Below are 16,760 nucleotides of genomic sequence, written 5' to 3' on the forward strand. Positions count from 1 at the left end.
TGCGGGCCGTGGGTCTCTCAGAGGCCGCACCGGCCCGGCCGGTCTCCCCTGCGGCGTTAGAGTGTGTGTCCCGGGAACCTTTCACCTAGGAGAGGCGGTCGGTCGGGCCACGTCCACAGTCAGATTTGTTAGCCCTGCTTTTATTCAAAAGGGGGAAACCGAGGCACTGCGCATCCTGGCCCTGCTGGGTTTAGTCAGGAGAGTGGGAAACCAGAACTGGGCGGGTACCAAGGGCCTGTGGATTGGGAGATTCTCCTGTAAGGACTTTTGGTGTGGGTATGAGTCCCGGGGCTTGAACTCAGGGCCAAGGTGCTGTCCCTGAGCTTTTGTGCTCAAGGCTGTGCTTTGCCACTTGAGCCCCGGCGCCACAGATCACAGCCTCAGGGCCGTTCCTGTCCCCGCCGGCCTCCTCCCTCCATCCTCAGGTCTCAGCCTCCCGCGCGGCTGGGGCATTTTAAAGATGGGCAGTGAATCATTTTTCGCGTGTGCAGTGTCTGTGCTTTTCCAAAAACACAGCGTAATGATCTTAATCCGCTTTCAGCGTAGCTTCAGGATCAGTGACAGAGTAAGATACCTTAAGGAAGTGAAGAGCCAGGAAGCTGTCATGTATTCCCAGTGACTGCGTTTTCTACTTCTAAAACTTCCCAGTTCTGAGTTTGGTGTCTGCGCCCCACAAGGTGATGCATCTAAAAGTCTGGTCCAGACATCCCCAGGCTGCCGTCCCGGGCCACCAGCCTGCCCGACGCAGGAGATGGTAACACGTTTTCCATTTTAAGTGCAGTCCGAGGAGCACGCCTGTAATCCCAGCTGCGGGGCAGAGGTAGAAGGCTGGAGAGTCCCAGACCGGCCTGGACCTCGGTGTCTGGACTCTACCTAAGCGCAAAGGTGCCTTCCAGGCTGGGCTGGGCAGTGTCCTCTCGGGGAGATCCTGTTGCTGGGGTGAAAGTCTCAAGTCCTCCTTCTCCACCTCTGCCCCCCCACCCGGACGGGGGGGGGGGTGAGGTCTCTTCCGGGATCTTTGCTCAGTGTACCTGCCTCTCGCTGGGCGTGTGGTAGGTGAAGAAATGCAAGCTGTGCAAGGGAGGCCCTCGTGGCCCTGGTCACACGACTCCTGGAGCTGTGCCTTGGGCGGGCGTGGGGGGGACTTCAGTGAGGACACAGGGCAGGATTGGCGTGGGGAGACCCACGTCCAGACCCCCGCGGTCACCCCCGCCGCAGCCCAGTGGTCGCGGGGTCTGCCCGTGTGGGGCGCAGGCTTCCACTGGGCTTCCCCCTCCCCCCAGCTCGGGTCAGGACGCCTCGTCCCGCGTGGGGCCTGTGGGGTGGTCCCGGCCTCGTCCTCCGTCAGTTTCCCGGTGACTCCCTGGCTGGCGGGGCCGCGGCCGTCCCCCTCCCGGAACCCCAAGTGTGAGCTCGCGTGGGCGCCTGGCGCGGGGGTGGCCGGCTCCCTCTGTGCAGGGAACCCCAAGTTTAACCTGAGCTCCTCCAGGCCAGGAGCGCTTTTTATTTTTGGTCTTCTTTCGTGTTTTTTCTCTAGCTTTAAACCTGGTTTCCATTCCCAGAACTCGAGGTTGCGCTCACTGTGTTTTTCCTATTTGGGGGGGGAGGCGGAGCTGGAGTCGGTGTGACCGCAGGTGTGACCGCAGGTGTGAAGCAGCAGGTGCACTTCCCTGAGAGCCACACTGGGGGGGGGGGGGCGGGTGTGTCTGGATGCGGCCGTGGGGGGCTGGAGGCAGGGCCGGTATTGGCTGGCTCCCCAAGTCCTTCTGTAGCCCCAAGTGGGTCTCTCCTGAGCGAGAGTCAAACTGCCAGCAGTTTCTCCTGCCCCCACCTTCCCTGGCTTCTAGAGCCTTCTGCGTTTCCTGTCTTCTTTTTCTTCTGTCTACCCGCCAAGCCAGGCTGGAGGAATCTTTTCTCCCAGTCGCCCTGACCTGAGCTCATGCTGGACGGGCGTCCTGGAGGGGGCGGCTCTTGGTGTGACGTGGGCTGAGCGCCCCCCTCCCCCCCTTGGTCCCTTCCTCTGTCTCCCTGTGCCCCGTACTGTCCCAGAGCCACAGGTCTGGCTGTGGAGTTCCTGCAGCGCTGACCCTGTAGCCACGGCACCCGGCTGGGCCTCGCCTTCCTGGCTTACACCGGGGCGCCGCCACGCGCTGCAGCCCGCCCCCTCTGCTGCTCGGGATCACGTAGGACACGCCGTGCCGTGTGACTCCCAGAAAGTGGGGGCGTGTCCCTCGCCCCTGAAATACAAAGCAAGAGGAGTGGGGGTGCGGCTCCGGTGGTAGAGCTCTTGCCGGAGGGCACAAGGCCTTGAGTTCTGCCAAAGTAAATCTAGAAATAAAATCCGCGCCGTGCTGGGATTTTACGTTACGTTTGCTTTTTTTGGGGGGGGCGGGGAGAGTCTGTCGTGAGGCTTGAAGTCAGGGTCCGGGTGCTGCCCCCTGAGCTCTAGTTGCTTAGAGCCACAGCACCACTGCCAGTTTCTGAGTGGTTCCTTGGAGAGTCTCGTGGGGACTTTTCTTCCTGGGCTGGCTTTGAACCGCAGTCCTCAGGCCTCAGCCTCCTGAGTGGCTGGGGTGACAGGCGGGGGTCGCCGGCGCCCAGCTTCTTTTTTTTTTTGTATTTTTTTAAGTTTTGAAAGTTAGAGGTGCACTTGTTACACACTTTTTAATTTTTTTTTGCCCAGTGCTTAATTGTTGGGATTTTATTAAAACTCCAAGGGCATGGGACTTCTGCAAGAAGGTTATTTTTTTTCTACAGCCCTCGTGGGCTGACCAGGGTGGGATTGAAGGAGCCCGCGCGCAGCTCTGCTCTCAGCAGCGCTGTCGCCCCCCTGACGGCGCCCGCACACGCGGCCTGCGGTGACCCGTTCCGCTTTGTATTCTTGGGACATTAAAAACAAAACTGAAAGCCGCGGATCACAAGGATGGAGACACGCCGGCTGACACGGGCTGGCTAGCAAACCGCCTTCATTTTTGCACTTTGTGGCTCAGCTTTCCCATTCCTGTTTCCTGTTATGACGTGACACACGCGCGTGCGAGGCGTGGGAAGAACAGGGCACAGACACGAACTTAAGGGGGTGGGGGGGGGTAGGGGACGAAAGTCATGTCTTCAGAGTTCCGGCCTGCCTGACCGTCATCACAGTCCCTGTTTCTGGAAGCTTCCAGAACAGTTGCTCCTGCTGTCCTCCCAGTTCAGGATGAGCGAGTCACCGTGGCCTGGGGGCTGGACTAGCTGGAGGAGGCTCTGTTCCCTGGAGGTTCTTTCTGTCCCCTGTCACAAAGATAAAGCCAGCCCTGTGCTGGGTCCCGGAGGTGACCCCAGGGAGTGGGGGCATGGAGCGAAGCCAGGCCTTCCCCCCACCCTTCTAGTTCATTCCAGCCAAGACACTGAGCGCTGCCCCGGGAGCTACTCCCCCCCTCCGCCCTCCCGCCTGCTGAGCCGCTCCTCCTCCTCCTCCCGCCTCGCCCCCGGTGCTTCTCCCTTTTCCCCTCAGCCCCCGGGGCTGGGAGCGGGGAGTGGCAGAGCCCAGCCAGGCAGGCCGCCCAGGCCGAGGTGTCACTGTACACTGTTCAGTGAGATGACACGGGGGGGGGGGGGGGGGGGCTGCTCCTGGCACATTCACACGTGCGTGCCTGTCCTGTGTCAGGTCCATGACCTGAAAGGCTACTGCCTCCCTCCCCCCCCCCGGAAGTGTAACCCCAGGACAGCGGGGCCTTCGGCTGACGGGCCGTCACCCATGCGACGTGACCAGGCTCCGCCACGCCTTGACCAGGCTCCCGGCCCTGGCTCGTGTCCGAGCTCCCCCGCCTCGTGGTTGCAGCAGCGCAGCCCCGCTCAGCGTGACAGGCGGGGGTTCTGATCCTCCCTCCCTCCCTCCCTCGCCCGCCCCCCCCCCCCCCAGTCCTGGGGAAGGAAGCCCGTCTCTCCTGTCCGAAGCTCAGAGCGTGGGCCCGGGCCTGCGTGCACAAGGGGGCTGTGTGCCACACTAGGGAGAGGTCTGGGACTCTCCAGGACTTCAGTAAGCGGGGCCGTGGCTGCCGGTGGGGGGGGGGGGCGCGGGTCTGTAACCCCAGCGCTTGGGAAGCAGAGTTGGGGCGATCATGGTTCGAGGGGCCGGGGCAGCGAGATCTCCAGACCCCATGGCTGTCAGTAAGTGACGCCGGCCTAGGCGGGAGGGCGGAGGGCGGAGGTCTGAGGCGGGTCACCGCGCAAACGCGCGGCACCCCGGCTCGAGTAGCAGAGCGCCAAGGCTGCGGGTTCGAGCCTCCGCACTTCCGAAGACGCGGAAGCGGAGGCGCGCCCGGCTTTTCGGTGGCGCTCGCTGCCCGTGCGTGCTTGTTTCGGTCGGTTGTGGGGCTTGAACTCGGGGCCTGGGCACTGTCCTTGAGCTCTTTGGCTGAGTGCAGAAATTCTAGAAGCATCCTGTGGGATCTAAGGGAGTTGCTCCAATAGAAAGCGATGGCGGAACCCTGGGCCAGGAACCAGGGAGATCATGGTGGCAGGTAGTGGTTTCAGCTAGGGGGGCTGGAAGGTTCTGGAGACCTGGTGCACGGCTTGGCACCTAGCATCGGGAGCTAGGTTAACCTTTCGTTCGGAACCTCCGCCCGCCTCCACACTCCCGTCCGGCCCCGTGCCCGGCCCCCTCCCGGGCGCCCGTGTTCTGTTCCGATGAACGTATTCGTCACGTTAGTCTAATGCAATGACTCGGGGGTTCGGCACGCACGCGGAGCGCCTTTTCTTTGGCCGTCTCCGTGGACAGACGGCGTGCGCTGGAGGGGGGGAGCGGCTCCCCACGCTGGCCTGGAGGGGCTCTCGCGGTGAGGGCTCAGTCCGTCGCGCAGGCGTGTTCCTTTGCCTTTCCCTCCCTTCTCTGCGCGGTGGGCCGTGGGGCGCGCCTCTTGGGGTTCTCTGGTCTCCCTGAAGTGAATTCATGAATGAAGAATGAATGAAGATCCATCGTCACTGCGTAACCGGTGGAGGCGCCCCCCGCCCCCCCTCCCGCCGTGGAAGGGCCTCAGGAAGGGGGAGGCCTGGGGAGGGGCCCCAGAGAGGGGGCGCCCCGGTGGGGCGGGGGAGGCCCCCCCCCGTCAAGCCGCCCCCCGTGGGGATCACGGGAGTGGGTTCACAGGGCGCACGTCCCGCACCGCAGAAACCACAGTCAGTGGTGTGCGTGAGCACATGGAATCTCGCGTGGGGAAGGGCCTCCGCGTGGGGAAGGGTCTCCGCGTGGGGAAGGGTCTCCGCGTGGGGAAGGGCCTCCGCGTGGGGAAGGGCCTCCCCTCCCGGCCTCGGCCTGGCCCCGGGAGCGCTGCCCCCTTGGCTAGAGTCCGCCCGGGGCCTGGAATCCTGCGTTTCAGGAAGAGACAGAAAGTGAGCTCCGGTTTTCAGGCTGGGGATGGGTGCTCGTACTTAGCTGTTCCCGGTGTCGGGAGGGTAATTCGCCGGGGAGAAATTAACAGGGTCTGCTCCGCACTCTTGGACTTGCACACCTGGAGGGCGGCCGGCCCTTGGTGACCTTGGACTTGCACACTGAAGCACGGCAGGCCCTTGGCGACCTTGGATCGCAGCTGTGAAGAATGCCGGGTGTCGCTGCCCGCCCCCACCCCTCGTCCCCGGGGCTTTTGCGCCTTTTTCTGTCCTGGGGCAGGTGACCCGGCCAGGACCGCAGGCGGGCTGCGTGCCGTCCTGTGCGCGCTGGCCCTGGCCTGCGCGGTGTCCCGTCTCTGAAACCGCGGGAGCGGGGCTGGGGGCCCGCGGGGCGAGCCGTGTCCCCGGCGACCCCTGTGTCCCCGGCCGCTTGCGTGTCCGCAGCTTTGTGTTTCTCCTTTAGGTTAGAGCGGGTCTGCGTTCCCCTGGCTAACCTGTCTCTCCTGCCCTGCCTTCCGGTGCGGCCCTGCGGGGCTGACTGCCCACCCCTCTCCACCCCCGGAGCCCTGGGGCCGCAGCTCAGTGTCTGTGGCAGTGGCCCGTGTGTCCTGTGTGTGTGTGTCCTGTGTGTCTGTGTCCTGTGTGTGTGTCTTGTGTGTCTGTGTCCTGTGTGTCTGTCTTGTGTCCTGTGTGTCTGTGTCCTGTGTCCCATGTGTCTGTGTCCTGTGTGTCTGTGTCCTGTGTCCCATGTGTCTGTGTCCTGTGTGTCTGTGTCTGTGTCCCATGTCCCATGTGTCTGTGTCTGTGTCCCGTGGCCTTGGCCACGAATGTCTGCCAGTTTCTCGTCAGGGCCTGCGTCCTTTGTGATCCCCGGGCGGGGTGGGTTGGAGTTTCTGAGCGTGGCAGTGCTCAGGCGATCGCTGGGCTCAGAGAGGGTCACTGGTGGCCGGCGTTGACACAGTCACACGGACACACCCAGTGCCACCTACGAAACAAGCCCCCTGCTCACAGGAGGCGGCGGGATTCCGTTGCTGAGAGCGGCCGGTACTGAGTGCGAGTCCCGGCCTGGGACCTCAAGGACGCCCCGGCTGTGCTCCCTCTGCTGACGAGGGTGCGCTGTCCTGACGGCCGGCCCCTGGGGTGCGCAGCCGGGGTGCCTGTCACCGGATAGCGTCTTCCCGGAGCTTCTCAAGAGGCCGGGCCCCCTTGGGGGCTGGTTTCCGGCAGGCTGAGTCAGGTGGGGTGGGGTGGGGGCGGGGCTGTGGTGGTGGACCCCCCCACACTCAGGAAGTGAGCAGTTCCGGCCTTCGGAGGAGGGGTGGCGGGTGGGTCAGTCGTGCAAGCTTGGGGCGTCCCAGCTTCCTCTGCAGGGCACTGGGGCAGCTGGGGGGGGGCGGAACTCAGGCCCGGCTTGACTGGGGTTCGGCCCTGCCGGGGGGATGGAGCCCATCGGCCCGGGGTCCGGTTCGTGCTCGCTGGGCTCCGGGGACCCAGTCCCGCAGGTCCCCTCTCCCTCGGGACCCAGGGGACGCGCTGCCCTGGCGTCGCGCAGGCCGTGGGTCTCACCAGGCCCCCCCGGGCGGCCCCCCCTGGGCGGCAGGGCCCCCCGGTGTCTCATCGCTCTTTCCTGGGCAGTCCTCGCCCCCAGGAGCCGCCTCTGCGCTTGCGAAAATGCCTTGATGGTCTGCGACGCGCCGGGAAGGAACCGGAGCCCGAGCCTTCCGCACCCCAACTTCGGGGGGGGGACTTGGCTCTGCTCCCCATCCACGGGGTCCAGTCCCTGCGGGCCGCCCCGTCCCCCGTCCCCTCTCCTGTTTCCTGGGGGTTAGTTGGAGTCTCATGGACCTTCCTGCCCGGGCTGGCTTTGAACCCCGGTCCTCAGGTGTCAGCCTCCTCCGTGGGAGCACAGGCGGGAGCCCCGGCGCCCAGCGTTTGCTTGTGGATTCTGTGGGCCACAGGCTCTTCCCGGGAGGCTGGAAGGCTCAGCCCCGCCTCCCCCCCCCCACCCAGTGCCGGGGTTACCCGGCTGCCGGCGCCCACGTTTTTATCTGGACCCGAGAGCTATTTCAGACGTGGGCGCCGGCACGCGTCTCCCTTTGTCCGGCGGGAACGGGGTGTCACCGGGAGGGGAGGAACGTGCCCGCGGGCTCAGCGCGGCCCCGCCCCCGCCTTGCCCTCTTGTGAAATTCTCCACGGAGCCGGTCATGTTCTGTGCTGTCGGAACCTCGGGGTCCCCCGCGGCCGTTAGCGGGCCGAGGCGCGGCCCGGGGCGTGGAGGACGAATGGTTTCCTCGTGTTGTTTCCCTTTAGCTTGATCCTGACTTTTTTTTGGGGGGGGGGGAACCAGCACTGAGGCTCGAACTCAGGGCCCCCCCTCTGGGTTTTTCACTCAAGGCTGGCGTTCTACCACTTGAGCTTTAAGAAAAAATACAATTCTATTGTCATCGCCGAGGCGCGGCGCAGCACGGTTGTCGCTTCCTGCCGGGCGCTGGGTGCATTTCCTTTTGGACGGTGTCCCCCGCTTCCTCCCCCCTCCCGCCCCATTCCACAGGTCGCGCGGGTCGGTCCGGTGTGTACAGTGTGCACGTAGCGTCTCCTGAATGGCGCCATGGCGTTGGCTCACCCTCCCTCCATTTCGGAGCCTCCCTTTTATGCCCCTAAAAGGCAACAAACCCCCAAAGCCCTAACACCACCAGCCACCCCCCCCCACCCTGTTTTCATCAACGTCCAGCTGTTTTTTTTTTCCCCTGGTTCATCGGAGAAAAGAGTCTCGTGGACCGTTTGGGGGTCAGGCTGGCTTTGAACTGTGCTCCTCCTCCGACTCTCGGGTGTCAGCCTCCCCGAGCGGCTGGGATTGGGCGTGAGCCGGGAGTGCCGGCAGTTTTCGCGGTTTCACCGGCGTGTGTTGGTGGCATGCAGGGGTTTGCTGTGCTGTTTTCATCTATGCACGGACTGTGTGTGTGTGTGTGTGTGTGTGTGTGCGCGCACGCGTGCACAGGTATGTGGGTGAGTCACAGACCCGTGTGGTGTGGAGGGGGCTCCCGGCCAGCTTGCCTGGCGCCTGCGGGGGTGGGGGTGGGGTCCTCCCTGCCGGTCACCCCGTGGTGTCTCCCACGGCTGTGGCTGGTGGGAGGCTGAGGCTGGGCTGAGGCTGGGCTGGGCCGGGTTGGGCTGGGCTGGGCCGGGCTGGGCTGAGGCTGGGCTGGGCTGAGGCTGGGCTGGGCTGGGCTGAGGCTGGGCTGGGTTGGGCTGAGGCTGGGCTGGGCTGAGGCTGGGCTGGGTTGGGCTGAGGCTGGGCTGGGCTGGGTTGGGCTGAGGCTGGGCTGGGTTGGGCTGAGGCTGGGCTGGGCTGAGGCTGGGCTGGGCCGGGCTGGGCTGAGGCTGGGCTGGGCTGAGGCTGGGCTGGGCTGGGCTGAGGCTGGGCTGGGTTGGGCTGAGGCTGGGCTGGGCTGAGGCTGGGTTGGGCTGAGGCTGGGCTGGGCTGAGGCTGGGCTGGGCCGGGCTGGGCTGGGCTGGGCCGGGCTGGGCTGAGGCTGGGCTGGGCTGAGGCTGGGCTGGGCTGGGCTGAGGCTGGGCTGGGTTGGGCTGAGGCTGGGCTGGGCTGAGGCTGGGCTGGGTTGGGCTGAGGCTGGGCTGGGCTGGGTTGGGCTGAGGCTGGGCTGGGCTGGGCTGAGGCTGGGCTGGGTTGGGCTGAGGCTGGGCTGGGCTGAGGCTGGGCTGGGCTGAGGCTGGGCTGGGCTGGGCCGGGCTGGGCTGAGGCTGGGCTGGGCTGGGCTGGGCCGGGCCGGGTTGGGCTGAGGCTGGGCTGAGCCGGGCCGGGCTGGGCTGAGGCTGGGCTGGGCTGGGCTGGGCCGGGCTGGGCCGGGCTGGGCTGGGGCTGGGCTGAGGCTGGGCTGGGCCGGGCCGGGCCGGGCCGGGCCGGGCCGAGCCGGGCCGGGCTGAGCTGAACGCCCCGTCCCTCCTCTCCTCCAGGGCGGGAGCAGTTCCACGGCCTGGGCTCCATGTACTGCCGCGGCGCGGCGGCCGTCATCCTCACCTACGACGTGACGCACCGCCAGAGCCTGCTGGAGCTGGAGGACCGCTTCCTGGGCCTGACGGACACGGCCAGCCAGGACTGCCTGTTCGCCATCGTGGGGAACAAGGTGGACCTGGCGGAGGCCGGGGCCGCGGGAGGGGGCCGGGAGGGGGCCGGGCCGCCGCCCCGGCCGCCCCGGCGGGCCCGGCCCGAGGACGCGCTGGCCCTGTACGGGAAGATCCTGCGCCACCGGCGGCTGGACGAGGGGGCCGCGCCGGCGGCCGAGCGCATGTGCTTCGAGACCAGCGCCAAGACCGGCCACAACGTGGACCTGCTGTTCGAGAGCCTGTTCGACATGGTGGCGCCCCGCATCCTGCAGCGGCGCCGGGCCCAGGGGCCGCCGCTCACCGTGGACCTGGCCGGCGCCGAGCCCGCCGCGCCGCCCGGCCCGGGCTGCTGTGCGTGACCCGGGGGGGGGGGGGGGGGGGGGGACCCCGCCCCGCACGCACCCGAGTGTCTGCCGCCGCCCTCCGTCTACGCTGTGACCCGCCGGGCATCTGGACGCGTTTTCATCACGGTGTCCTCACGTTTAATTTATTAAAGAGATCAAAGAACGGCGCTCCTTCCTGGCGGCGGGACGGGGCGGGGGCCGGCTGTCCACGTGGGTCTGGAGAGGGGGCGGCTCGTGACCTGGATTTCCTCTGCGCCCCCGGGTTGGGGGGTGGGTGGGGGGCTCCTGGCGGGGGGGAGGAGGGGGGCGCAGCCGCTTTCTCTGCACCCCTCGTGCCCTGCCGTTCCTGGTCTCTCCTGCTCGGGCTTGGAACCGCGGCCCTCGCGGGTACCGGGTCTGGGGAGGCCCTCGGGGGGTCGGGGGGAGACCGGGGGGGGGGCTGGGAGGGGGGTGGTTGGAGGTTGGGCTTGGGCCAGGCTGAGGAGACTAGCTGGCTGATTGTGCACAGGCGGACTCGCCGTCTTTGGGGGGATCTTAGTTAACGCGGCAGGGAGGTGGAGAGAGAGACCTGTGGCTGAGACCAGGCCTGGGTGTGTGCGTGTGTGTGTGTGTGCGTGTGTGTGTGTGTGTCCGTGCACGTCGGGGTGTGTGTGTGTGTGGGTGGGGGGTGCTGCTCTGAAGTAGTTCCAGCGGCAAGCAGGGTCCCCCCCCACCCCTGGTTCACCCGAAGGCAGGCTTGCGGGCCTCCCGCCTTGGGGAGCGCTGGGCATGGTGGGGGGCCGGGCCCGTGCGTGGCCGGGGCCGGGTGTGGCGCACGCACAGGGCCAGGGTCTCCCTGGCGCGGGGGGCCACGGCGGTGTGACCACGCGGGCACGGGGAGCGGCGGAGCCCGGGGGCCCCCTCAGGGCAGCTGCCGGGGAGTCAGCGGGGAAGCCCCGGCCCGGGCAGTGACGGAGGAGGGAGGCGAGTGCCGCTTTGGGGGGACCGCGGGGGGCTGCCTACCCCCCTGGTGCGGATAATGCCCTGGACGCCGGGACGCGCCCCCCAAGGCCGCGGCCGTGCCGGCTGCCGTGTCCGGCGTTTAACCCGACGTGGGTGTGTGTAGCTGGCCAGGCATCAGCTCCCACGAGCTCCCAGAACCAGCCTCCCTCCCTCCCTCCCCCTCCCCTCCCCCATCAGGCGGCTCGCACACAGGACCCCAGCCCCTCGGGAGGCCGAGCTGTGAGGCTCGCGGGCTGAGGCCCGCCCAGGCAGGGACGTCCGTGCGACTTCTTCCAGGCGACCGCCAAAAAGCTGCGAGTGGAGGTGCGGCTCGAGCGGCAGAGCACCGGCCTCGAGCCGAGAAGCTAAGGGGCGGCGTCTGGGCCCTGAGTTCGGGACCCCATAGCGGACACCCTCCCCCCCGCCGCCCCAGCATTTCTTTTCCATGTTTTTGGGGGCAGCCCGGGGCTCCTGTCTCGGGGCTCCTGTGGGATGCCTGTGTGGACGGCCCCCAGCCGGAGCCCCCTCGGCGAGAGAGGCCCGGAGCCGGCTCTCCCTCCCTCCGGCCCTCCCCCTGTGCCCGGGGGCCGCCCCTCTCCTCCCTCCCCGTTCAAGGTGGGGTTTGGCCCGCGGTCCCCAGAGCTCTGTGCCCGGCCCCGGGGGCCCCGGGAGACGCGTGACGGCGCGCGGATCCGGACCCGCGTGAGCGAGGCCCTCGCGGGACCCACCGTGCAGAAACCACAGCAGCCGGCGCCGGGTTAGAAACGCGCAGCGTGGCTTTTATTTAGGGGCGTGACACAGCACGGGCGGGCGGGGGATGAGGCCCACGGCCTAGCACCAAGCCCGCGTGGGGCGGGCGGGGCGGGGGCTGCACCGCCCGGGAAGGGACCGCGGTTGTCGGGGGCAGGCGGGGACCGTGGCTTGGCACTGGGGGGGGGGGCGATGCAGGGCAGTGCCAGGGGCCCGGCGCCGCGCTGCTTTGGTTTGGAAGGCGGTGCTGAGCGCGTGCGGGGGGGGGGGAAGCCTCTGAGGTAATAAGTTAAGAATGAGCACCATGTGCCCCCGGCGCGGCCCGGGCGGCCTCACAGGTTCTTCATGCACACCTGGCAGCGGCTGATGTGCGTGCGGATGAGGCCGGCCTTGAGCGTGTCGGCCGCGGGCGCGCTCTGGAAGCTCCGCTCGGGGATGGTGGTCAGCCAGAAGCTGTACTTGTTGGCGAAGTAGTGGCAGGTGGCCGCGCGCGCCGTTGCACTCGATGAAGGGCGTGGCGCGGAAGTCCTCCAGGCAGCTGCCCGGCGACACCAGCGACTGCCCGCCGCCCTCGTCCCCAGCGGCCGTGTGCTGCGCAGAGGGCGGGCGGGTGAGGCGCGGCCCGCGGGGGGGGGGGGTGGCCCCCTTCCCCTCCCCCCGCCCCCGGGAGGCCCGCCGCGCACCATGAGGAAGGAGTAGCCGATCCACAGGCTGCGCCAGCCGGCGGGCAGTGCGGGATGGACGCGTCCTGGCTGTGCACGGCGATGGCCACGGCGGGGGCCTCGCACACGGAGCAGCGGCTGATGTAGGGCTGGATCTCCTCCTCGGCCACCGGCATCATGGGCAGCGGCGCGGTGGTGGACAGCCAGTAGGACTTGTCGTTGCGGCTGGCGTAGTAGCACACGTCGCCCGGGTTGCAGTACAGGAAGGGCATGGTGCTGAAGCGCGCCAGGCACGAGCCGGCCAGCCCTGCGGGGGGTGGGGGGAGGGGGCGCTGAGGATGGCCTCGAACTCACGATCCCGAGGGGTGGGCCGCTCTGCCCCCCGTGCGGGGCCCTGCCTCGGGCTTCGCGGGGCGCGGGGAGACGTCCGTCCGGAGGCCACGTGCTCCCGGGAGCGAGGGCACCCCGGCTCCGGCGGGGGCGGGGCGGCAGCACCCACCTAGGTCCTGGTTGTGAGCTTTCTCCTGGCCCTCGAAGTAGAGCAGGCTGTAGCCGCTCCAGAGCTTGTTCATGCCCACGGGGCACATGGGCTCCTGGTCCGTCTGGCTGTGCTTCACCAGGAGGTAGCCGATGCTGACGCTGCGCCCCGGCATGCCGGGCAGGCCCGGGCTCCCCGGACGGCCCGGCTCCCCTAGGCCCCGAGAGAGAGAGGGAGGGCGGCTCTGCTCAGCGGGCGGAGGGCGGGCCCCCAGGCAGGCCCCCCGAGAACGGCCGCACTGCTTCCTCCCGAAGCTTGGGGCTCTGTCGCCCGCGGCCCCTCCAGATCCTGTTTCCTTCCAGATCATCTTCCCACCCTTCCTCTTGGTCCCGGGAAGACCTCCGACGTGCTCCTGTTTCTGGATATGCGCCCTTGGTGGGTGGAAGGGTGGTGTGTGTGTGTGTGTGTGTGTGTGTGTGTGTGTGTGTGTGTTGCCCTTTGACCTTGGTGCTGTGATGCAGCCGCGTGTAATTTCCAGTGCAGCCGATGGTGCCACTGGTCCACACCGAGCTCAGTTGATTAAGAACAGCCCTCAAGACTTCATCTTGTACTAATGGCCGTTGTTTCCACAGCCTGCGCGTGTCCGCGGTGTTGTTTTTGGGCCGTGACTGGGGCTTGAGCTTTTGGCCTGGACGCTGCCCCTTGACGTCTTCCCACTCAAGGCCGGCGCCCTGCCCCGTGAGCCCCAGCTCCACTCCCGGCTTTCCCGGCGGCTCACTGGCGGGAGCAGTGTCATGGACTCGCGCGCCCGGGCCGCCTCTCAACCTCAACCCCGAGCTCTCGCACGGACGCCGGGCGTGAGCCACGGGGCCGCGCCCTTCCGTCCCGGTCACGTACCCTCTTGTCCGACGGGGCCCTGGTGTCCCATGGGCCCTTGGTCTCCCCGGAACCCGGGCACGGCAGACACGCCGCCTCTTCCTTGCGGTCCGGCCTTCCCTGGAGTCCCCCGGAAGCCTGGGAGGGAGGAGGAAGGGAGTCAGCTCCACCGGGAACGGACGGCGGCGCTCAGCCCATCGAGGCCGGCCCGCGGCCCGGCACGGACGCCTACCTGGCTCTCCGGGGGGCCCCTGGGGCCCCATCTCTCCCTGAGCCCCGGGCGGGCCTCTCCTCCCCTGGGGGCCCGATGTTCCGGGCTGCACGGCGAGCCTGGGGGGCTGTCCCGCGATGCCGGGGGCCCCCACAGAGCCGGGGGCACCTGGAGGGAGGGAGGGAGAGGCGCAGTGAGCGGTGCAGCCACGTCCCCCGTCTCCCCCATCAGAGAACGGCTGGGCTCCCGCCTCCCCCAGAGCTCCCCCCACGCCCGCATCCACACCGGCGCTGCTCTTTGGGGGAGCAGGCCCCGCACCCCGAGGCTCTGAGCGAGAGGAGGAACGAGCCGGCCTCCCTCAGCCCCCGCCACCGGGCTCCCGCTTACCCGGGAATCCTTGGTCTCCTTTGGGCCCCTTGGGGCCTCTGTCACCCACGGGCCCGGAAGGTCCGACGCTGCCCATCAGGCCTTGCTGCCCCTTGGGCCCTGCCGCGGAGAGGGCGGTGAGGCGGGGGGAGCCCGGTGCCCCTCCCGCCCCCTCCTCCCCCTCTGAGGGGCCGCCTTACCTTTTTCTCCCGGGACGCCGAACACCCCAGGGCGGCCCTGGGGCCCAGGGTCCCCCACCCAGCCTTTGGACCCGGCGCTTCCGGAGGCGCCGGGCCTCCCGTCCTCTCCTTTGCTCCCGGGCAGAGCCGCGGGCCCGGGGGGCCCGGGGGGGCCCCGGTAACCTGCAGGCAGGGGCGACGGAGGGGCGGGGTTACGCTCGGACCCCGGGGGCGGGCACGGCGCCCGTGCACACAGACGGACAGCTGGCCGTGGAGACGGGCTGTCTGTGAGTCACCCCGCTTCGCGCCAAGGGGGGCTCGGCAGGTGGCTCCCACCCCACCCTCTTTTCCGTCCTCAGGGGGCACGCGTGGGACAGACGTGGACTTGAGAGTCGGAGCGGAACACGGGGAGGAGGAGGAGGACGCCCCTTGGTCTCCGCGTCCGCTGCGGCCTGTGCCCCCGAGCCCCGGGGGGGGCAGCAGGCCTGTCCCGTGTGTTTGTGGGGGGGGGACGTGCCTGCTCCCCTCTGCGTCCGCTCCTCCGTGGGTCCCCCCCCCCGTCCCGGTGTCCCGCGGCAGGACGAGGGCGGCTCGCTCACCTTCCAGGCCAAAGATGCCCGGCGCCCCCACGTCACCCGGCAGCCCGGAGATGTTGGATGGGGGGCCGACGCCGGGGAAGCCCTGCAGGCCGGGGCTCCCAGCTGGGCCTCGCTCGCCTTGGCGGGGGGGGGGGGGAGAAAAGGACGGGGTGACGTTGAGTTCTGACTGGGCCTCTGCCGTGGTGGCGGCCCCGGTGAGTCCCGCGGGGGCCGTGAGCCCGGCCGGGGCGGGGGGGGGGGGGGGGCGGCCGCGTCGCGAGTCCGGCATCCCGATCGCCAGAATGCGGAGGTGCAGCCGGGAGCGGCAGGACCCCGGCATGAGGCCGTGGAGGCCAGAGGCTCTTCCCCCCTGTGGGGCGGCCCCCCCCCCCCCCCCCCGCACAAGGCCCGGCCTCACCTGGGGCTCCCTGCTGTCCCTTCTGGCCCGGGGGCCCCGCTGGGCCCGGCAGGGTGTTGGCCTCTCCGGGTTCACCCTTATTCCCCACGGGGCCTGGGAAGCCGGGGTCTCCGTGGATGTCGGCACCTGGGGGAACGGAGACAGCAGCTGGCGGCATCTCCGAGCACGCGGGGGGGGGGGGGGTTCCTCCGTGGAGGGGGAGTCGCGGGGCTCGCACGCCTCCGGCGGGGTGCGGCGATCTGCCCTGTTTAACATCTTCCTCCAAGCCACAGAGGGAGGCGCCCGTGAGGGGCTGGAGCCGCGCCGTCACGGCGGGGGTGTGCGTGCGTGTGTGCACGCGCGTGTGCGGCGGGACGCGTGGACCTGCAGTGCACCCCCTCTGCTTACACGCGGCGGGCGGTGATTGTCTTCATGCGTGAACCTGGCAACGTCCCCCGCCCCGAAAGGACAGCGGGTGGGGTCCCCTCCCCCAGGACCGCGGGGGGGGGGCGGGGGCGGGGCGTACCTGGTGACCCGGGGGAGCCTTTGGTGCCTGGCAAGCCGTGTAAGCCTCCGATGCCGCGGAACCCCGGGAACCCTGCGAAGAGCCGGCGCGTGGTCAGCCACGCGGGGGGTGGGGGGGCGGCGCACCCTGGCGGCGAGGGGCCCCCCGCGGCCTCTCTGGACGCCATTCCGGGCTGCCAGACGGTGGCCCCCCCCCCCCCCCGTGGGCTGTGGCTGCGGCGGCCCAGTCCCGGGGAGCCGGTGTCTTACCTGGCAAGCCCGGGTTGCCCGGCCAGCCGTAGTCTCCTTTCTGCCCCGGCGCTCCGGCCCGCCCGGGGTCCCCCTGCGGCCCCTGCGGCCCCACGAGCCCCGGGAAGCCTGCAGGAGACACGCGGAGGAAGCCTGAGCCCACGGGAGATGGTGGAGACCCGGGCAGAGACCCCATGCAGGTCCGGACTGGGGTGGGGGGAGGGCTGAGGACCTGGGGCTGTAGTGCCTAGCCGTGTGGCATTCTAGGGGGGCCCTGGGGTGCGGGCGGCGTCCCCCCACCCCCCCGCGGTCCTTCGGTCCGGATGGAACGCGTGCGGCCCGGGAGGATGCGGCTGAGGGCTCCCGCACACGAGACCCTGAGTGCGGGCTCACCCGTCTGTCCTTTGGGGTCCGGGGGGCCCCTGGGCTCCAGTCACACCCGTTATCCCGGGGAAGCCGACGTCGCCCTCCGTCCCTTTCTCTCCGAAGAATCCCTTCACCCCTGGAACGACAGGCGGCGGCGCGTGAGCGGCGGTTCCCGTCCACCTGGGGGCGCTGGGGTCCAGGGCTGGCCGCCCACGGGCCCCGGGAGTCACGGCGCCGGGGCCCCTCCGCCGCCTCCTCCGACTCCACGTTAGAGCCTCCCGCACGCCCCGGGCCCCAGGGCTCCCGGCCGCTCAGGGCCCCATCTGCTGC

General features: G+C 69.0%; 1 protein-coding gene across 1 annotated transcript in view; it reads right to left on the reverse strand.

Moving 5' to 3' along the window:
- Positions 1–11,817: 11,817 nt before the first annotated feature.
- Col4a2 (collagen type IV alpha 2 chain) overlaps positions 11,818–16,760 on the reverse strand; it is a 92,380-nt gene continuing 87,437 nt past the window's right edge. Inside the window, 15 exon segments of the mRNA XM_048341095.1 lie at positions 11,818–12,046; positions 12,048–12,155; positions 12,248–12,288; positions 12,291–12,533; positions 12,726–12,917; positions 13,602–13,718; positions 13,813–13,959; positions 14,179–14,277; positions 14,358–14,519; positions 14,936–15,052; positions 15,333–15,458; positions 15,838–15,909; positions 16,086–16,193; positions 16,458–16,473; positions 16,475–16,566. Coding sequence (XP_048197052.1) covers positions 11,897–12,046; positions 12,048–12,155; positions 12,248–12,288; positions 12,291–12,533; positions 12,726–12,917; positions 13,602–13,718; positions 13,813–13,959; positions 14,179–14,277; positions 14,358–14,519; positions 14,936–15,052; positions 15,333–15,458; positions 15,838–15,909; positions 16,086–16,193; positions 16,458–16,473; positions 16,475–16,566 — 1,790 coding nt within the window. The 3' untranslated portion in view covers positions 11,818–11,896.

Source organism: Perognathus longimembris, chromosome 3 (genome assembly GCF_023159225.1).
Source record: "Perognathus longimembris pacificus isolate PPM17 chromosome 3, ASM2315922v1, whole genome shotgun sequence".
NCBI classification, from domain to species: domain Eukaryota; kingdom Metazoa; phylum Chordata; class Mammalia; order Rodentia; family Heteromyidae; genus Perognathus; species Perognathus longimembris.